We start from the raw sequence: 22,911 nt of genomic DNA on the forward strand, positions 1-22,911 counted from the left end.
CATTGTAAATATTTCAAAAAACATATGAAGGTTCCTTGGGGTCTTTGGAGTCCTCATGGTCTTTTCAGTCTTCTGGGTCTTTTGTGTGCTTGCGGCCTTTTGGGTCATCGGCGTCTTTTAGGTATTCTACGTCTTTTTGTCTTCGGGGTATTTTTGGGTCTTCGAGGTCTTTTGGGGTCTTAGAGATATTTTTGGGTCTTGATGGTCTTAAAGGTCTTTGTGGACTTGAGAGTCTTAGGGGTCTTAACCCTATAATGCATGGCTAAGGTCCATTGGAACTGGATGACCCTAAAATGCATTTGAGCCATGCATCCTAGCGTTAAAGGGTCTTAAAAGGTTTAAGGGTCTCAGAAGTCTAAAGGGTCGAAAGGTACATTCCAATAGTACGTAATTAATAGATATGCTGTATTATAGTCAAATGGCTGGAGATGATAAAATTGTTGGGTTTCTTCTTCAAACAATTTTTAAAATTCTGGTTGAAACACCATGTGACCGATCATGTTGAAATTTTAAATACTAGGGCGTGCCCGCACGTACGTGCTTGCCCGTACGTGCGTGCAAAAAAACATGCGTGCAAACAACAACAACAAAAAAAAAACTTTGAAACCACGTGGCAGTAACGACCACAGAACCCCCCCCTCTATTTACATGAAATGGTTTGGTCCATTCGCAAAGCCAAAGCGAACGGCTTGCGAGTACGGTAGAACCCCCCCCCCCCCCCCCCCCCCCTCTATTTACATGAAATGGTTTGGTCCATTCGCAAAGCCAAAGCGAACGGCTTGCGAGTACGGTGACCATACCTTGGGAACCACTTGTCCGATTAATTTCAAACCTTGAAAAGGCACATCCTCGGGTCCCCAGCAATATACCTGGCAAGTTTCAAGTATATCGGACCGGTAGTTGTCGAGAAACAGCGGTCACAGACAAACACACAGACACACACACATACACACAGAGATTACTGGAATTATAGATAGATGTATTGCCCTTGACGACCATAATTATGAAGTTTCACATCGATCGATGTAGCAGTTCAAGAGAAATAATTTTTTTAAGATTTTCGTTCAATCCAACATAGTTGCCAGACCATGTAACCAAGGGGTTTTTGGGGGGGGGGGGGGGGGGTTCAATGTAAAAGACTCCAGGCACAGACTACGTAGTCCTCATCGAGGCCAGGCCTAAATAAAAGAGCTGCATTGATAGAAAAGTGAAGAAGGAGAGAATAGTGTAAGAGTTTTTGAGAAAGCAGAAAATCTGCTTTTTGAAAAAGGGAAGATCATAAGTGTTTGGAAAGACATGGGAAGGTAAAAAGTTCCAGAGTTTGGCAGTGGAGGGGAAGAAACAAACATCATAACGACCCACCCTTGAGTTTCCAATGGCCACACAGTAATCATGGGATGTAGTGGCTTGTCGAGTATTCCGTGGTCTCGCTAATGGTGGAGGTATACAAGCAGCAAGTTCTCGAGAGCAGAAACCAAAGGTATACCTGTAGAAAAGAGAAAGAGAGCCAACTTTGCGACGTAATTTGAACGGGTCAAGTTTTGAGGTCAGATTGGGAGAGTTGATAAGTCGAATTACTTTTAATTCAATTCTGTCCAGTAAGTATGTGAAGCTAGAACCTCCCCAGACGTTAGAGCAGTACTCCATACAAGGACGAATCAATCCTTTATATCGTTTAAGCAACAGTTGAGGAGAAGAATCTTCGACATCTGAACAGGATCTGACCCAGTTTCTTCGAGGCAGACTTAGCTATTTGTGTAATGTGTGGATTCCAGGATAAATTTGAAGTTAGGGTAATACCTAGTAGGTTTATTGTATCACATGGTGTAATTGTGGAGCTTTCAAAGGAGATTGGAGAGTTGAGAGGAGGTTTAGAGAGAGATGGGAAGAAATTTATTTTTAGAAGCATTAAATTTAACCTGATTACATTTTCCCCACTGGGAAATCTTGTGCAAATCCGAATTTAAAGAGGTGGCTGTGATCAAACGAGATGCAGATCGATTGAGGGAAGATGGAGCTGATGGGAAAAACATGGAGGAATGCAACGTTGAGTCATCAGCATATGAGTGCATTTGGTTATTTGTCAAAGAAAGCAGGTCATTGATAAAAGAAGGAGGAGTGTTGGAGGCAGGACAGAACCCTGAGGGACACCGCTGTTGATAGGGAAAGAGGGAGATGTTGAGCCATGCACAATTACAGAGATAGAGCGGTCAGAGAGAAAGCTCGATATGAGAGAGCAGAGTGAAGGAGGAAAGCCGAAAGAGGGAAGCTTGGATATCAGACCCCGATGCCAAACTCTGTCAAAGGCTTTTGAGATATCAAGGCCTGCAACAAAGGATTCCCCAAAGTCTTGTAGAGAAGAGGCCCAGATATTTGTAATGTAAGAAAGGCTATCACCGGTAGATCTTGCCTTGCAAAAGCCATATTGATGGTCAGAAAGAAGACTGTGGGATTCAAGATGCTCTTCTTCTTCCGAAATGGTTATTGAGGAAATGGTTATTGAGAAGACATTCAAAGACTTTGGGAATAGTAGAAGTCAGAGCAATAAATACAGTAGTTGGAAGGGTTTGAACGATCACCCTTCTTTAAAATAGGCTGTACTAAGGCATGTTTCCAGGAAAGAGGAAAAGTTTGGGTTTTTAAACCAAAAAAAAACGAAACAAACGAGCAAGCACGGGTGCAAGTTCTGAAGCACACTCCTTCAAGACACAAGGAAGAATGCCATCTTGTCCGTATGCGTTGCTTGTGTCCAGAGAGAGGAGTACTTTTTTGACTGCATGGAAAGAGATTATAGGGAGGGGCATAGGATTGGTAAGGGGTGCATCAGAGGGAGATGGAATGTTGAGTGATGAGTCATCCAGAGTGGAATTAGAGGAGAAAGGGCCAAAAAGAGTTGCTTTATCAGTCAGAGAGACAGCTATAGTATCATCAGAACTGAACAGCGAAGGAAAGGTAGAGCGACAGAAGTTGGCGGCGATACTTTTAGCAAATGACCAGAAAGATATATTAGTGGAAGAAGATGAGAGTTTGTCACATTTCTTTTGGATAAAGAAATGCTTCGCCTCACGAATAACATGTTTGCAATGATTTCTAGCAGACATGAAAGCTGAATGTGAGTCGGAGGAAGAAGAGTTTTTCCATGTCCGATATGCCGCATCTTTTGCACGAATGGCTGCAGAGCAGGAATTATTGAACCAAGAGTTGGTCGGAGAGATAAAATTCAAAGAGAAGGGGATATAAGCCTCCATTCCTGCAACGATAACCTCAGCTATGCGTTCAGCAGAGGTGGAGGCATCGAACGAGGAGAGGCAGTAGTCTTTCCAGGGAGAGTCAGAAAAGAAGTTTCGTGAACCTGTCCAGTCAGCGCTATTGAAATGCCAATACTGGTGTTTAGTCGGAGCAGTTTCAGAATGAGTGGTGGTAAGTAAAGTGATGTTCACACGATTGTGGTCAGAAGAACCAATTGGAGGTGAAATTGTGTAGTTGTAAAGCAACGGATTAGAGGTGAAGAACAAATCCAAAGTATTGGACGAGTGGTCATGACGATCTGGGATATGGGTAGGATGGGTGATAATTTGATCCAAATCATTGAAAATGAAAAATGTAAGAGCTTCAACTCCCCCAACATCCATGTGGGATGATTTCAACCATTCCTTGTGGTGTACATGGAAGTCTCCTAAATAGAGGAATTCTGCTTGAGGGTGTTCGGATGTCATTGCTTCATGGCAGGAATTAAGATAGTCAAAGAAAGCTGTGAAGTTTGTAGAGTTGGGAGAGCAGTAAGTGAAACAGAGAAAAATAGTGATGGTCGGAAGACAAATCTTAAGCCAGATGACATCAAAGTTTGGAGATTTGAGGGCCACAAGGCGCACAGCAGGCGTGTTGATGTTGGAGTAGACACACACTCCTCGTTTGAAGTGGAATCGTGAGTGAAGGTTGTAGTTTGAAATGTTAAAGGAGTTAAGAAGAACGTCATGTGACAATTGGGTCTCTGAGAGGAGCAATATTTTGGGAGAGCTACTTGCAAGATGATATTCAACAGAGGAAAGATTCGAAGAACGACCACGAATGTTGGTGAAGTGAATTGAAAAAGAGTCACGTTGATTCAACAGGCAAAGAAGGGTCTTGGGAGGGACCAATACTACTCCTTCCTGAGCCAGCCCCCTCCCCCCTCTTGTTTGTAGCAGAGACAGGCTGGTCACCGGAGATTCTTCGCACCCCATAATGCCGGGAACTAGGGGCCATTAACTTTTCAGACTTTTTCATATTTAATTGGACAATGTGAGGAAATGAGAGGAAAGAGAAGTAAAGAAGAGAGAATGTAAAGGTGAGGAGTGAAAATGAGTAAGAAAAGTGTTTGATGAAAAGTGTATGATGTTTGTTTACAAGAGAGAGAGATTAAAGCTAGCCCGGTAGCTATAGCTTGAGTGAGACAGAAATAAAATTCAGCAATCCTGACAGGGAGAGTGTAAGATGGTTCCGGGCACCACTTTAACGCTCCTAGGTCAGAACGGTAGTACCCCTCTGAGCGGTTGCTGTCTACAACCCACTACCTAAGAAACCGGTTCAACCGGATGAGTGTTTTTTTGGAGACACCATCTCCTTACTCGATGGCCATTGCCTCCCAAAGGGAGCTCATCCGCCCTTTAGTGTAGGCTGCTATGTCTTAAAAATGGCTGTCGTGTTTTTTTTTTGTTAAAAGCAAAATTCCACTTGATTCCTTGTCTTTGGGGTGTCACATGTTCGAAAAAATAGGTTGTTAATTTTTTTAAACGGATTAAGGGTGTCAAATCCAAGATGGCCGCCAAAATATATAAATGCCATTAAAACTGGTATTCTGAACACAGTATGAGGTCCAAATTAATGATAATACCCATAATTTCAATACCAAGGAGTTCAAAAACAATTAATTTCAATATGGCAGTCAAATTCAAAATGGTGGAAAAATCCAAGATGGCCGCCACTTCTTAAATAACCACAGTACAAAAACTTAATGTTCTTGATAACACAAATTGTGAATGATGGAAAAGGTCCATTTGGTGGTAATACCCGCACAAGCAATGCTTAGCCGTTGGGGAAATATGTTACTGATTCGTTGAAAACGGTGGATGGCAGCCATCTTGAATTTTAAAATGGCTGCCATTAGAAACACAGGCCGATCTTATTATTTGAGTGAGTGAAAACGTCTACATCCTCTACCAGTATTACAATATTGATTATAATCTTGACATTAATGTACAAAGCACTGTTTCTATTTTAGGTTACTATGCTGTCAACCATGTCCATCCCCAGATTTTGAAGTTCAGGACAGATTAGCAAGCAAAAAAGTTGTTAGCTGTACCATGGTAGGAGTCCTTACCCACTCAAGATATACCGTATCTGAACAAGCGTTTTGATCCCTAGAAGGTCCTCTTCAGGTCCCTAGAAGCACATACTGTAACATTGCTTGCTCTATACCATCTCTACTTTGACAGGTTCCTAACAAAAGCACCAGAAGAGAAAGTGTTCCTAAGTGAAGCGTCCATTGATTTGGAAAAAGCATATCAGAAAGATATCAGCATGAACACAGGCAACCGTCAAAACCTCAGATGCCGTCAGAGAAACCATGACCATGTTCGAATCTAGAGATATCCTCACAAAGTTGGGACAGTTTGAAAGCAATCCAGCACCAATTCAACACTACATCCGTAACTACTTGAGGCAGTTTGAAACTATCCTTCAGTATATTAGAGCTACCAGACAACGGGACCTGCTGCTGCATATGGAAAGCACTGAAGCTCTTATCAAGTACTTCTTTGCTCACGACCACCTGAAGTACGCACGTTTGCTCCCTTTGTACCTGTCAACAATGCAGCAAACAGAACAAGTTTTTCCAGATGTCTGGGCAGAACTCCTGAAAGGAAATTTCTGTGTGACGAAGGGGATTGCTGCATTCACTTCAATAGGTCCAGATCACGGAATTGAGCAGGAGAACCGCAAACTCAAGGTCATTGGAGGCATTATTGGAATAACCCAAATTGAGAGAGCTCTAGACCGTTTCTTCCTGATTGCACCTGACTTGTCTAATCTAGTAGAGGAGTTTCAAAGAGAATATGGCATGGAAGGTGCTGATACCAGAGACCAACACCACGAGATCACAGGGGGAAAGTCCACCCGAGTAATGAGAAATTCCGCTAGATTGACAGAGGTATTTGTTGTTCATGGAGACCCATTCGTAACCGATGAGAGTGACCTGTGTAACCTTCTTACCAAGAAAGTAATTGATGAAAAGGTAACAAAGGACATAGTAGACCGCGATGCCATCGGACAACAGTTGTTCCAGACATTTGTCAAAGAACGCCTTACAGAAGGAAAACTTTCAATGTGGGATCCAATGAAGAGAAAGAACATAGGCACTTTCAAAAGTGCCAACACAGTGAAGAAAGTGAAAGCAGGTGACAAACTCATTAAAGTCAAAGAAGAACGAGGACTCCTACAGAGGTTTATAGTAGCATCAAGAAGCCGTCCAGACCTTGATCTAAAGGACTGTATTGGGAAGTATGAATTTGGAATTGTTCCACGTGCCCTTTTCGCTTCGGATGGGTCACTTCTCCTAGCATATGACAAGGCTAAGGTCCTTCATCATCTTGAAGCGCTAGTTACCAAGGAGCAACCTAGCCCAACAGAAGCCACAAGCGATCCAGCTAATGCCATACCGAGTGTTTCTGGCGACCAAGTATTGAGCGAAAACTCCCAAACTGAAGTACCACCCCAAGCCGAGGCGCCTGAAGTACAAGAAGCGCAGCCTGAGCAAGAAGCTTCAACTGACATGTCCGACATGTCTGAGAAATTTAAAGTTGTAGTCATAGATGGCATGTCCCTCGTTAACTCCATCTCCAAGACAGACAAAATGAAAACATGCAGTGATTTTGCCATGTCATTTCTTGAAAAGCTTATCAGGATTGCAGCTAACTACGACGAAGTAAGACTGGTATTTGACAGATACGTCGAAAGTTCTCTGAAAGAGCAAATGAGAAAAAAGAGAACAAAGGGAAACTCGACCTACTATCACATCCAAGATAGTACACTGATCCAGAATATTTCCTTGAAGGACTTCCTTTCAAGTGTCAAAAACAAGGCAGAACTTGTAGAGTATTTAGCTGCAAAGACTCTGGATCACAGCAACAGCTCTGCCAACAAATTGAAGAAGTTCATGGTAACCTTCAGCACTGAGACAAAAGGCAATGTAATTGTGCCTGATGAATTGGTAAAACACGGTCATGAAGAAGCGGATACGTTACTCTTGCTCCATGCCCTAACAGTTAACGGCAATGTAGAACTTGTAATAGACTCTCCAGATACCGATGTCTTCTTGCTGATGATCCACATGTATCCACAGCTACCTGCTGAGACATATTTCCTTACCGGAAAAGGAAAACTGAATAGGAAAATTGCAGTCAAACCTATCTTTGAAAAGTTAGGAGTTAACCGCGCCTCAGCTATTCTTGGGTTTCATTCTTTCACAGGATCAGATATGTGTGGCAGGTTCGCCGGCAGGACAAAGGACTGGTGTATGAAGGTGTTCATGTCCTGCGATGATATGATACTGGATTCACTTGCTTCACTTGGCAAATCTGCTGCTACACCCTCTCCAAACGCAATTGACCAACTGGAAAGGTTCGTTTGCTTGTTGTACAGATCCAAAACACACACCAAAGTAAATGCACTACGGTGGTTCTTGTACTCAAATCGACAGGCCGAGGGAGAGAGTCTGCCTCCAACCTCTGGATCATTGACACCACACATTCTGCGAGCACATTATATTGCAATGATATGGATGCAGGCATGCGAAAGTCAACCGTCCCTTCCTTCTCCCACTGACTACGGATGGAAGTCAGAGGAAAATAGATTTCTTCCGGTGATGTGTTTGAACCCTCCAGCACCAGAGGCCGTGACTAAGCTGGTAAAATGTGGCTGCAAATCAGGATGCAAAGGAAACTCCTGTAGTTGCCGCAGCAATAAACTCCCATGCACAGAGGTCTGTAGCTGTTTGAACTACGGCTGTAGCAACAATGAACAATCAGCTCAGAACATTGTGGGAGATGAACACGAGGACTTGTAAGGTAAAACGGATGATTGTGAGACAGGAATATTTAAATATGGTCAAACAGGAAATTACATTACGCTATCATTGTTATAGCATTATATCATTACATTAAGTCCCTGGTGTTGGGCTAGCGGCTAGGGTGCCGGCTTAGGATCCTAGGATCCTGGGTTCGAATCCCGGTCAATCGCTGAATTAACGCCAGGGGGGTTGACTCAGCCCGTCATCCTTCCGAGGTCGGCTAATTGAGTACCAGTTCACTGGTAATTCCCTGCTTGTCGTTAAAGGCGGCAAAAAGAGTTGGCGTCAGGAAGGGCATCCGGCCGTAAAACATTGCTTCAAAAAGGGGACCGAAAAACAACAACAACCACAGTTCCCAAAAAAGGCCAACCCCCGCTTGCGGGGAAAAATGGCCTCTAAAGGTGGTTTTTTTTTGGTTTTTTTTATCATTGTTATAGCAATGTGGACCTTTGTGTAAAACAGTGGTAGCCATATTGGATTTTCTCACTATTTCTCACTATGGCTGGCATCCACCGATTTCAACGAATCAGTAACATGTTTCCCCAAAGGCCTAGCATTACTTATGTGGGCATTACCACCAAAATGGACCTATTTCATCATTCACAATTTGTGTTATCAAGAACATTAAGTTTTTGTACTGTGGTTATTTAAGAAGTGGCGGCCATCTTGGATTTTTCCACCATTTTGAATTTGACTGCCATATTGAAATTAATTGTTTTTGAACTCCTTGGTATTGAAATTATGGGTATTATCATTAATTTGGACCTCATACTGTGTTCAGAATACCAGTTTTAATGGAATTTATATATTTTGGCGGCCATCTTGGATTTGACACCCTTAATCCGTTTAAAAAAATTAACAACCTATTTTTTCGAACATGTGACACCCCAAAACAAGGAATCAAGTGGAATTTTGCTTTTAACAAAAAAAAAACACGAAATGACATAACAGCCTACACTACTTAGACAGGTATTGTTTTTAGTCCTGCGGGATGTCACAGTCACCTCCCCACTGGCGAGCCAGTGAGGGTAGCCAGTTTAGTCGCCGACTATCCAACCAAAGTAGAGTCCAACTACCTGACCGGTAGTCGCTTGGGGAACATGGGTGTGAAGTTCCCCTCCATCTGTTCAGCCGTTCTGGAGAAGATGATTTTTAAAGGTTTTAGGATAAAAGTATGGCTGCCAGACCACATGACCAAAGAGGTTAAAATTACACTCTATATTCCCCGAGTCTAGTCGATTGTGTGTATGAAGTTTTCTATCGATCTGGTCAGCCGTTTTGGAGATCATTTTTAAAGTTTTTTTTTGCGTTCAATCCAATACGGCTGCCAATCTGTGGCAACAATGATGTCAACAATCTAATTTTGAAATTGTTTCCTTGTAGATGACCCTCAAAAATTTTCATACTGATCGGATAAATCGTTTGACGCATCCAATTATGACTTCATCATAATGGCACTGATGAAGTCATTTTTATCAAAAGTTGTTCCCCATAGTGTGTTCCTCATGTGTGCCAAGTTTAAATGTTTTTACGTGCACAGGTTTCAGAGAAGATGTCCAAAGTTTTTCAGTTTTTCCAAGATGGCACCCATACCAAATGACCGATGACATCATAATTAGTATTTTTTTAAATCTACATGAGTGGACGCATACTCTGGTGAAAACTTTGTGTCAATAAGGACCAACAGTTGCCAAGAAAATGAATTTAAAGTGACGCCCGGCGATGCCGCTGTGCAGCACACGGAGTCGGAATTGGGAGGGAGCAGTGTACAATAATTGATTGATTAATTGCGTTGGTGTTGATTAATTGCGTTGAAGCCTGGTGTTGGCTTAGCGGTTAGGGTGCCGGCTTGGGATCCTAGGATCCTGGGTTAGAATCCCAGTCGATCGCTGAATTAACGCCAGGGGGGTTGACTCAGCCTGTCATCCTTTCGAGGTCGGCAAATTGAGTACCAGCTTGCTGGGATGAATGATCCCGGTGTGTACCCCGGTTCAGAATAGGTACACCGTATCCCTGCGCATCGTAAGAGGCGACTAAGGGTTGGCGCCAGGAAGGGCATCCGGCCATAAAAACATTGCCTCAAACAGGGAACCATGATTGTCATGGGGCCCGCAAGGCTAACCCCTGCTCTAGCGGAGAAAATGGCCTTAAAACGATCATTCATTCATTCATTCAATTGATTAATTGCGTAATTAAAATAAATAAATAATTATCGTAAAATAATTAATTTCTTCATCAATTGGCTAATTGCATACCTAAACCACCACTGCTTCATCAAAATCTTTAACCTTTTAAAAAATAATCATGTAATTAATCGAAAAATTAAATAATTTATTGATTAATTGACTCATCAATAAATCAAAAATATCATCTGTAGCCAAATCGTTTGGTCACTGCCATGTCCAAATATCAGCTTCCTAGCTGAAAAGGTGCCTGAGATATTGCTCAGATGAGAAAGGAAATAAATCAGTACTTAATAAATCGATAATAATTAATCAATTAATTGATTAATCAAAAAATAAAAAATATAGTTTTTGCCAAAGCACTTGCTCACTATTGTGGCCAAATTTCAGCTTCCTAGCTCAAAAGATGGCTGAGATATCGCCCGGACAAACGAGCAAATGGAGTGAAAACTGAGTACGGTACGTCCTTTCTGTGTGAGTCGTCACCAGGCCATCAGCGGTGGCGCGCGGCGATGACATCATGCAGTTCCTGGAGAAGGAATAGGAAAGGAGCAGTGTACAGAAATAGGTATCAATCCTGGAAGGATTGGGTCCCTAATAATAATAATGACTAGCAGTTACCCACAGTAAATTCCACGTAATGTCAAATGCGACTCCAACATTAATATGCAAAGAACAACTATATATCGTGGGGATTTATAATTGGCTAGCTATATGCTCTCCAAAGACATCAAAAGACATTGAAATCAACTCCTCCCCACAACCCCAAGTCTCAATTTCCCCCCCCCCCCCCCCACCCCCCCCCCCCCCCTTCACAATCACAAGTATTCAAAACTTTCCACATCCCATCATCAAATTCCCTCCCATCCCAAAGTCAACAAATCTTCCCTTCCGCAAAGTTTCAATCCAACTCTTTATCCTCCCTTCTGGCCCCTCCACCTCCACCCCAACTCTCTGTCTTCCCTTCTCTTAGCTCGTTTTTTTAAGCAAGAGGGCATGCTTCCATCATTTCATATTATTTCTTCGTTACCTCTTTAAAATGTGCTGGGTGTGAACTGACAGTCGAAACAACATCTGATTCACAATCACACGATATATGTCTCGCAGAAATTCCTTGATTGTGAGTAGCTGAAATGTTTCAATAAAATATCCTAAATGAATTATCTTTTTCGTGATGTGTATATATATACAGTATGTATATATATATATATATATATATATATATATATATATATATATATATATATATATATATATAATATATATTTTTTTATTTTTATGATGAAGGCTTTTTCATATCATTTAAAACAACTCTAATGTACTGTATAATATGGGAATTTTTACTTGTGACTCGAATTTATGTCAGGAGTGCTTGTAATTTTATATATTCTGTCAATGTTGCAAATAGATTGAAAATTCGTGAATGCCGACATTTTATTTTTTGTTTCCCCCCCTATAAATGTGACAGTTTGTTGGGTAATAAACCACCAGGTGTTTCGTATTGATTTCCCAGTATTAAGTAGAAATAATGTTTTGTTTTGTTTACGACGACATCCTGTACATTTCATTGCTTTTGATATTGCTTTGTTCTGAATCATTATAATCCACCTGATTATCATTCACTTACAGCCTCATTTCATTCCAGAAAACTACAAGAGGAATGGAGGAAGGTGAGCGAGTCACCTATTCACTATTGTTGTACCTTGGCATTGTTGTTTCTTTGATTGTTTCCCATCATTCCGTAATTTTTTTTCTGGGGCTAGAGTAATGGTGGATTTGTTTTCCCCTTTCTTTATTATTTTCTTTTCGACATATAATTAATTTCAAGCATTTTGTTTGCATGGTGGTGAAAGCAAGTTGGCCAACAATGATTACATCACAAGGTGTTAATATATTAATATATATATTAAATGGCCTCTAAAGGTGGTTATTTTTTTTTATATATATAATTAAAATATATTAATATATATATATATATATTGTTAATAAAATATATTAACATAGTATAAAACTTGCAAAGTATCTATCCAAAAATCAAAACAGGGCCTGATGTGTAAACGATATATTTTTGCAACTCCTGGCAACGAGGCTGCTTTCTGGCACCATGGATGGAATCAGCAGGACGTTGATTCAGGTGTTCTAACCGCCATTAGAAGCAAGGGGAAGCTGACGTTTTGGACATTAACCCTTCGTCGGAGCAAAAGAGGGTTAACACGTGAAGCGTCAGCTTCTCCTCTCATCCCACGGCGGTTAGCACACCTTGATCAACCTCCTGTTCGTTCCATCCATTGTTCGACCCATCCGCCAACGCAGGTCGACGCTAGACTTCATCAGAAAGACCAGTTGATCATTCTTCCTGGTTGCGACCTAGTCCCTCATATTTTGGTAATGCCTGGCTTCTTGTGTTTACACAAGACTCATGACGTATTTGCAAGCAGTCCACATCCGCTCTTGATGCTTAATATCGAGGGACTCGTTAATGTAAACAGTTCCGATATTTGCAGATGAATGTTGCAGGAGAAAAGTGACGTGTGCAGGGCGATATTTATAACGGAAGGGTTGATGTTAATGAAAAGTATTCATTTTGCTACCTGCGGTTTTGTGTGCTGGCAACGTGAGAGAAGTTAAGATTTGTGCAATCCTGAGCAAAATGCGATGTCATGTGATTGTATTTCATTTCATTTATGATACAAGCCAATGAAAATGCAAATAACATAAAAGACTATTATTAAAACTTATGCAAAGGCAAATGCATCACCGTGTTTCTTTATTAATTTCTGGGAACCGTCTAATACAAATGGCATCGTATCAATGTAACAATATCCCAATTTGGGCACGTGTCCAGATCTCCAGACTTTTTCAATTGGCCGTGTCCGTTTTTAAGGTACTTTGTGATAAGTTGATCATTTTTCATTCACCTTATCTCTCACATTTTAGCGAATGCCTCTTTTGTGAATTATTTAATTAAAAGCCACACATGATATTCATATGATACATTTTTTCAACTTTTCAAGGAATATATAACATTGTAACAGTTTTATTATTTTTTTCATTTGTTTATTTTCTACATAGATCATCTTGGAAGAGCGAAAAATTCAGAACAAAAGAAGACAACGAAAGCAAAGAGTGTTCAAAATCAGAGGATTGCATCTCATCGAAGGAAGATGATGAGGGAAGCGAGGGAGGAATTGCAGTTGCACACGAACCGAGCTGTGGTGGAGCCACGGTCACGAAAGCCAATGAAAGAACCACAACCAGCCCGACTAACAGAGGAATCACGATTGCACCGACGAACAGGAATTCAACGGTCATGTCAACCAACAGAGGAACCACTGATGTGCCAGCCATGGTCACACCAACCCACACGTCATCGCAGGGCCGGATTAAAAAAATCCCGGGAGGAGAATGCGTCAGATCTTCAGCAGACAGGAAGAAGCGAAGACGGGACCGGCTAAATGCTGTACTTTCTCGTCTCCTGAATAAACTACCCAGAAAGAATAGTAAGTGAATAGTGGTGGTGGCACATTGTCCATACGGCACACCGGTGTTTATCCATATATAGGTCGGGTGTTCATAAATTAGTGTTCCAAGTCCAAAAATAATTAAATGGGTTTCAACGATGCAGCTTGTTGTATGTGAAAGAACATTTCTCACAGTTTTATTGTCAGGATCTGTAAAATCATAATTTATCGTCATCAGTAGTTGTGGGGACTACACTCGAACGACTCACATGTTTAACATCCTCACCACTTGTGCTCGGCCGGCCTGGCCCCTTCCGCTAAAGGATGCGACTCGTCTCCATAAGCTTTTTGTTCCACTCACAAATCGTTTTTCTCGATGTCGGCTGCCTTCCATTGGTCTTCCTGAGGCTTTGTTGGACCTGTGTAGCTGATTTGGTCTCTATAAATCAAGCAACTCACTGTGCTTTTTCTTGTGGGGATGCCATTTGCAATAACTGTGACGTCACTTGTCACAGGAGACGCCTGAAAACTAAAAAAGTCAACAAAACATCTTTTACTTACAGCACACCGCATCATTGTACCCATTTCATTATTTTTTGTATTATGGTTTGAATTTGGAACGGTAATTTGTGGACACCCTGTACATTCGTTTGTTTGTTTATTCCTTATATCAGGTCTAATTTCCAAATCCCTGGTGAAATTTCCCAGAAATATGTTGCACCACATTGTTTTCACACGTGGAAGGTCAACGTCACAATAAATTAATCAAATTGATGTAAAAACATGAAATAACGGCAATTTTGTTGAGCGACCCGCTCCTCATCTCACATTGGATCGGGTGGTGGCGTGCCACTCCATTGGCTGGGAGAGGGGGGCAGAGCTTGAACTGTGTCTGTACATTCAGTCAGTTTTCACCATGCAACCTGATTCACACATGACCAGCTGTATGTTGGATTTGATGCTTTAATGAAATCTAAATAATCTGATCTTGATCCAACTTGTTTTTACCTCCGCCACCAAAGGCAGACAGAGGTTATGTTTTCACCCCTGTCTGTTTGTTTGTCTCCTTGTGAGCAGGATATCTCAAAAAGTTTTGGACGGATTCGGAATAAATTTTTGTGAATAGATTGGGGGTTTTGTAACAAGGACGAATTTATTTGATTTTGGTGAAGGTCCGAATCCGGATCCGGATACGATTGTTTTTTTTTTTTAAGCGATTCTTCACCATTGAGTGATTGGGCCAAAAACCGATATATAGCATGATATCTCAAAAAATTATGGACGTATTCAGATGAAACTTGGTGGATGAGTTGGCTCGGTGACGACAACAAGCCGGCTAGGTTTTGGTTCATATCCGGATGCAGCTTCGGCCTATCAGTGGGATACAAAGGGTAAACTGTTTATCCTGGTGGGGTATGCGCTCTTGTTTTATACCATTCTTGTTTTAACGTAAATTGGTTAAATAATTTGAGAAATCAAAGTCGTACATAAAGGAAAATAACATTCATAAACCTGCATCATGCAATGACATCATACATCTTCGTTTTAAACTATCCTTTGTAAAAAATCATTTCTCACAGTATTTTATCCCCAGTGATGCGGAATGTATAATGTTCAAATAATTTTTGATGTAATATCGTGGTGCATTTTACAAAAAAAACGATAATGTGCCCTCTTGTCCTGATTGAACCTGATCCGCATGAGCCAGATTGGAGCAAAATGAAAATGTTTGTACACGTACAACACATGTCGACAAATTATTGGCAGAACAATTCAACAAAACACTTTACAGAGTTTATACATTAACTCCACGTATTACGTTTCAAAAAATGTCATAACACCTCAATAATATAACTTTTGTTTGGTAAGTAAGAGCAAGCAGTGTGACAATACACAGGGGCGGTCTTACCTATGGGGCAGCCTGGGCAATTGCCCAGGGCCCTGCACTGTGGGGCCCCGATGGTCGGTGGTGGTGATATACTGTATGACTTACCGAAGAATCCATCGATGACATCACTCATTGCATAGAACTAGGGCATGCCCGTACTATATCTATATCTAAAATTATATCCCCCCCCTCTATTTACATGAAATGGTTTGGTCCAAAGCGAACGGCTTGCGAGTGGTGACAATCCCCCCCCTCTATTTACATGCAATGGTTTGGTCCAAAGCGAACGGCTTCCGGAGTTTGGTAAAGAAATCGCCATCGCGTGAACAAACGCGCAGGAAAGCGAATGAATCGCAAATTCGTTTTTATTAGTTGTAAAACATAGTTTAACGCCAACATAGTTTGCAAACGTGAAATAAATGAATACGCTCTCAAATGTGCCATCCGAGGCAGAGTGTGCCCGCCACGTTCGGCACACGCGATCGTTCGCTGCTCTCTGATTGGTTGAATCGTTTTTTGGACATAGCTCGGTAAGTAATTGTCCGATTAATATGAAACCTCCCTCCTCCGGTATGATAGACCTGAGCCTCGGCCTGGTGGTGGGGTGGCTATCTTTGTCAAAAACTCTCTTCCTCACTCTCCTTGCACTGCTCTCTTTCCTCCTCACCCGCAGGAGTACCTCTGGTTACGGCTTCCTCTCCGCTCCCACCTTTTGTTCATATGTGTTCTGTACCGTCCCCCAAACAGTGATGACTCCATCTACATTTCAATGTCTGACAACATGGACCAACTTCTATCCACTCATCCCAACTCTCTCTTCCTCATATGTGGTGACTTCAACTGTCATCATGCCACCTGGTTGGGTGTGGGTTCCTCTCTCACTAGTCATGGCACCTCAGCAAAGGACTTCTGTGACTCACTGGGATTGACACAATCTGTCAATTTCCCGACCCGGATCTCAGCCAATGGAGTATCTTCTCTTCTAGACTTGGTTATGACAAACTTCCCTGCTAATGTCTGCTGCTCTTCTTCTGCTCCAATCGGTTCTTCTGATCATGTGCTTGTCAAAGTGGTCATCTCTCTGGCCATTCTCAGAGAGCCTCCTCAGCGTCGACGAGTCTGGCATTTCACTCAGGCTGACTGGGACGGTCTTCAAGCAGCCATCAATCGTCTGGATTGGTCTCCCATCTCCACTGCCTCTGACATCAATTCTTCCTGGGAATTCTTCCAAAGCAAACTGATCTCTCTCATGCACAGATTTATCCCATCTCGCCTTCAATTGTCTTACCCTTCCTCCCGTCCATGGTACACTGAATCTTGTGGTGAGGCAGTTGCCCTGAAACAACTTGCCTTTGCCTCTTGGAAGGCTAATCCAACTGAAGGAAATCTCAGTTCCTTCCACCAAGCTCGGAACAAGTGTGTGTCTACCCTCAGGAGTGCCAGGAAGCACTATCTCTCCTCACTCAAGAATGAACTCTCAAACCTGTCTCCTTCCTCCAAATCCTGGTGGCGTCTGGTCAAATCCGTTTCTGGTGTTTGTTCCCCCTCCATCCCCTCCCTTACCTCAAATGGCCACACAGTTGACATCGCACGTGACAAAGCCGAATGCCTCAACTCTGTGTTCGCCTCGAAATCCTTAGTCCCAAACCCATCTCTCTCTGTTCCCACCTTTCCCAGTCGAACCCAAATGCTCCTGGACTCTGTGTCCTTCTCTCCTGACAAGGTGGAGGAGTTTTTGTCAAACCTCGACTCTGATTCTGCAACTGGACCAGACGGCATCAGCCCACGGGTCCTAAAATCCTGCTCTGCCGCTCTATCTCACCCTCTCTCTGTTCTTTTCACCCTATCTTTTGCTCAAGGTCATCTGCCAGCATCCTGGAAATCAGCTAACATTACCGCTTTACACAAAAAAGGTGCAAAAACAGATCCTTGCAACTACAGACCAATCAGCCTGCTCCCAATTATCAGCAAAGTCATGGAATCCATCATTGCTTTGGATATGAAATCTTTCCTCTTCTCCAATGGCTTGATCTCTGATCATCAATTTGGTTTCAGACCAGGTCACTCTACTCTGGACATGCTGCTTCTGCTGTCTCAACAATGGATGGAGGTCCTGAATGCCAAACAGGAAATCAGAGCTGTCTCCCTTGACATATCAAGGGCCTTTGATACGGTCTGGCACCCAGCTCTGCTCACCAAACTCTCCTCCTATGGTATCCATGGAAATCTCCATGCATGGCTTGCGGACTTCCTCTCTGGTCGTAGTCAACGTGTGGCCCTGAATGGATTTCTCTCATCTCCCCTTCCTGTTCAGGCTGGAGTTCCCCAAGGAAGTGTGCTGGGCCCTGTGCTTTTTCTGGTCTTTATCAATGATCTCTCTGACTCTCTGGAAAATCCTCTCTATCTCTTTGCTGATGACTCCACTCTCTGCCGCTCCATTCCTCTTCCCTTAGATAGGCAGTCTGCAGCCTCCTCACTCTCTGAAGACCTGGACAAAATCACAGACTGGTCAAACAAGTGGAACATGTCTTTCAATCCTGCCAAATCTCACTCTCTTACTATGTCTCTCCGAAAAGATCGACTGGACAACCCTCCCATCTACTTTCTCAACAATCCTCTCCAAGAAGTTCTGTCACTCAAGCTTTTGGGTCTCACTATCTGCCATGATCTTTCTTGGGAAAACCACATTTCCAAGCTGGCCTCCAAAGCCAGTCGCCGACTGGGCATCCTCCGTCGTGCGAAGTCCTTCCTCGGCACACCTGAGCTCCTCACCACATACAAGGCTTTCATCCGCAGCTCAATGGAATACTGTTCTCCCCTATGGGCTGGTGCTCCTGCCTCACACCTGGCTCGGCTTCACGCTGTTGAATCCAAAGCTTTCAAAATCATTGGAATCTCCCGCGATGAAGCTATCTCTGAGGGCCTTTCACTCACTCACCGCAGGCAGGTAGGTGGTCTTTCTGTCTTCTACCGACTCCTCTCCGGCCTTGCTCCCCCAGCTCTCTCCGTGCTCTGTCCCCCAAATATTCCTACAGGTCGCACAAGATCTGCCAGCAACCCTCTGATGGTTAAACTGCCGAAATCTCGGCTCTCTGCTCACCTTCACTCTTTCATTCCTCTTTTCTCCCGCCTGTGGAACAAACTCCCACACTCCCTTCAATCCCTCTCCTCCCTCCAGGTCTTTAAAACAGCTGTTCACCACCATCTCTTATCTTCCCCCATCCATAACCTTGATCTTTTCTACCCCCACTAATTCACCCCAGATCCACCTTGTTTGAAATTCCAACTTATTTCCTGGAAATCCTGGCAGTGTCCATATGTTTATACCTCTCCCACCCCCCCCCCCTTCACATGCCTCCCCCCCTTCACATGCCTCCCCCCTTCACATGCCTCCCCCCCAAAGCCCTCTCCCTCCCACAGATCTCTCGATGTCTCCATGTCTCTCGGTCCCTGCTCTCAAATGTTGTGTTTGTGTCCTTCCCCCTCTCTCCCCATCTTGTCTACCGCTCCCGATGTTATTTGTTTTATGTGTCTGTTTGTCTTTCTGTGTGATTAATTTTCGCTCTTTCACGAGCCTCGATCTTGTATACAAAAAAAAAAAAAAAAAAAAAAAAAAAAAAACCTTGAAAAGGCACATCCTCGGGTCCCCAGCAATATACCTGGCAAGTTAAAAGTATATCGGACCCGTGGTTGTCGAGAAACAGCGGTCACAGACAAACGTACAAACGTACAAACGTACAAACGTACAAACGTACAGACAGAGATTACTGGAATTATAGATAGATGAAAAATCTGATAATTTTTTCATTTACTGTATTTCAATTTTCTGTGATAACAGAAACGTCCAACAACTAGTTCCAGATATCTACACCTTTCCTTCGCAAATGAGCTATTCCACTCGCGTTCGTAGGTTGTATTTTTTTAATGACGCCCCCACGTCGACACCTGATCGATCTAGTTCGTGCTATTCGTCAGTCGTAATTTTTAAAGAAAATGACACATCATCAATCAAGCTGACGTTATTTTTTATCTCCTACCTAGGCAAAGTTAGCCACAAACAATGGAACCAAATAATCCAAGTGGTGTAAAAAAAAAAGTGAAAAAATAAATGCAGATCGAGAAGAAATTACATGAAAGTTTATAAAAAGTTACAAATTTCTTCAAAAGTAATACTGAGAATGAAGCAGCAGCGCCGTCAGCAGGAGCGGTAACGTTCGAACTAACAGGTAAAAACATTTCTACCTTACTAACCCTAATTTTTCCTATTTATAGGTCGGGCATGTTGTTTTTCGAGCCCAATACAATGCACTCAACGCTGAGATGTCCAATGAATCTAGTCATTGCATTCCTATTTTAATATTAATTTTCTGTATTGTTTTGGTGAATATTGGTGAATAGAGTAAAGACAAATCGCAAACTGCGGTGCATTACTGAAGGGATATGGATTGTGAAATTGGGGCACTTTATTCATGTTCAAAGTGGGTTGTGTGGGAATAAATGGGGTGTTGGGGGCCCCAGAATCACCCATCCTTGACTTTTACCCAGGGCCCCAGAATCACCCATCCTTGACTTTTACCCAGGGCCCCAGAATCACCCATCCTTGACTTTTACCCAGGGCCCCAGAATCACCCATCCTTGACTTTTACCCAGGGCCCCAGAATCACTAAGACTGCTGCTGACAACACAGACAAGCCAGACTTAATATTTATCGGATTTCCGCTTTTTTTGTCTTGAAATCGATTGATATGGAGTTGAACAGTCATAGTTTTACTAAGTATTATTTTATTTTCCTCCTCAGCATCACGATAAAAGCTGTTGCAGCCATTTGGACTGACGCTTGTTGTTTCATAGCTGCTAAGGGGGAATGGGAGCAGGTGGGAATTGTCCAAATTATTTTTCTTTTTAGCTTTCTCTTGTGCATGGGCTCCTGGATTTCATCTTTCTTTCCTACTTTTATATTCCATCATCATTGCCATGTGTTTTCACAATGGAGGTACTGTATTTGAATTTGTCATTGGTTAATTAAGCTGTCTGTCTTGTCATTATGTGCCTGCGCAGGTGTCGACGCCTCTTACCTGCTGCAGGAAGGTTCCGGGAAGCGTCTACGCAAGCGTAGCACCTCCACTTCCTGTGATAGCATTCCGGTTAAGTGAACAGCAGGAAGGGCACAAGGAAAAGCCAACTCGAGTGCCTTGTACGCCAGCACGCCGTTGCTTTGCCGGCGAGACACAGCAGGATTCCAAAGCTGTACGAGGAATGCAGCAGGCGAGATAATCGACCCTCGGGCCGGCCCGGGCCCAGTGGAGCCTGCTCTAGCTCATCTGTGCCCGGCGGAGATGCGAGACTGATGGTGTTTCCCAACGTTTTAAAGACAAGGGAGCGTTGAGAGACCAAAATGGGGAGGCTTTTATCCTTATTTATTTCAACACAAAGCACTTCCGGGTGCAAACAAGCACACCTACTTACTCGCAGTTAAAATTCATCGGTCAGGTGCGGGCAAACATGACGACACGAATAAAATAGGAAATCCAGCCCGCTCTGCCCTTGCCTCTGTGAATATCTGAATTGCAACTCGTTTGCTGGAATGTTGCAAGTCGTCGACGGAGGGCATTGAATTCAACACTGAAGAGCCTCCACAGCGTGTTTCGAGAAAAAAGAGCATAGGAAGTATCGACAACATTGGAATTCATATATAACGTTGCGTTGCTTAAGTATGCCTCTCTCCTGAAGCATTCGTTGAATGACACGGATGTTTCGCAGGTTTATAGCAATGGATTCTGGTCTGTTGAAGTGTTTTCTGCTCTGTCATTTATGAAGCATGCAGGATTATACTGATTATGATGAAGATATGTAACTTTTGAAAACTTAACTACTAGATTTTAAAAACTTTCATTCTCCCTTCTCCTCTTTCTCTTCTTTGAAACCTCATATATATATATATAGATATACTTATATACATATATATATATATATATATACATATATATATATTATATGTATATATATACATATATATATATTATATGTATATATTTATATATATTTATATATATATATATTTATTTTTATATATATATATATATATATATATATATATATATATATATATATATATATATATATATATATGTGAGGCATCTTTCTCACAAACATTATGTGATAAAACAAGCAGTGTTACTCCGTATGCGTTTCCAGGTGCACCGTTTAATGTAGCATTGGACATACTCTTTTAGCAGTATTTGTGAATGTATTTATACTTGGCATCTTTAGATCATGTACATAAAACACCGCAGTAGGAATATCAGCTTAGCTTTATTGAGGATAAATCGTAATTGCAAGCCCTTTTGGTGTGTTTTTTTCATAATGCTTAGTTTCCCATCTGTATGGTCTTTTGAGCAATACAGACTCTGCACCCATTTTTACCCATATTTTTTGCATGCCTGTACATAAGACTCAAACTGCAGGAGTGGATTTTTTTTCATTCCACGCTGTGGTTTTGTACAAGAACAAAAGCTTCTTTTACATCCTATTTTATTACTAAAGACGAGAATGTTATTGTACGTTGTCTATTTTCGTATTTTGAAGCAAACCGTTTACTGTACAGCAGTGTGTAGACTTTGAGTATGTAATACTCACTAATTGTATTTTCGTTGCTTTTTTGCCTTTTTTGTAACTAGACTGTCCAGGCAATGGTGTCAAACACTTGCCAGCCCTGCCAGTTTAAAGAAAAAAACTTTTTGTTGCAAAGCAAATAAATGTTAGACAATCGGCTTGCAAGGCCTGGGTGTTCATTCATCAACATGATTGGGCTGGGTTTGATAACATTTGGTAAAACTTCAGGAGAAATTCATTTCTGACCAAAGGAAATGAATATATCTCTCTCTTTCTCTTTCTCTTTCTCTCTCTCTTTCTCTTTCTCTTTCTCTTTCTCTTTCTCTTTCTCTTTCTCTTTCTCTCTCTCTTTCTCTTTCTCTTTCTCTTTCTCTTCCTCGTCCTCGTCCTCGTCCTCTTCCTCGTCCTCTTCCTCTTTCTCCGTCTCTCTCCTTATCACTCTCCTCTTTCCTCTTCCCTCTTCATTTCCCTCTTCGTCTTCCTATCCCTCTCTTTCTCTCTCCCTCTCGCCCTCTCTCTTTCTCATCTTGTTACCTCCGCTTTCTCTTCCTATCCTTCTCTCTCCCTTTTTTCCTCTTCCTCTATCATCAGTCTCTCCCTCTGTCTTCCTCTGTCCCTCCCTCCTTTTTTTCTTTCTTTCTCTCATCCCCCACCCTCTCTGTC

The 22,911-nt window shown here is 42.2% G+C and overlaps 1 protein-coding gene across 1 annotated transcript in view; it reads left to right on the forward strand.

Moving 5' to 3' along the window:
* The window catches only part of LOC137421979 (histone-lysine N-methyltransferase ASH1L), a 328,014-nt gene extending 307,085 nt beyond the window's left edge, over nt 1–20,929 (forward strand). Inside the window, exons 24-26 of the mRNA XM_078773027.1 lie at nt 11,917–11,957; nt 13,360–13,787; nt 20,695–20,929. Coding sequence (XP_078629153.1) covers nt 11,917–11,957; nt 13,360–13,787; nt 20,695–20,789 — 564 coding nt within the window. The 3' untranslated portion in view covers nt 20,790–20,929. The remainder of the gene's footprint in view (nt 1–11,916; nt 11,958–13,359; nt 13,788–20,694) is intronic.
* Nucleotides 20,930–22,911: the final 1,982 nt, after the last annotated feature.

The sequence above is a fragment of the Myxine glutinosa genome, chromosome 2 (genome assembly GCF_964187855.1).
Source record: "Myxine glutinosa chromosome 2, kmMyxGlut1.1, whole genome shotgun sequence".
In the NCBI taxonomy this organism is placed as follows: domain Eukaryota; kingdom Metazoa; phylum Chordata; class Myxini; order Myxiniformes; family Myxinidae; genus Myxine; species Myxine glutinosa.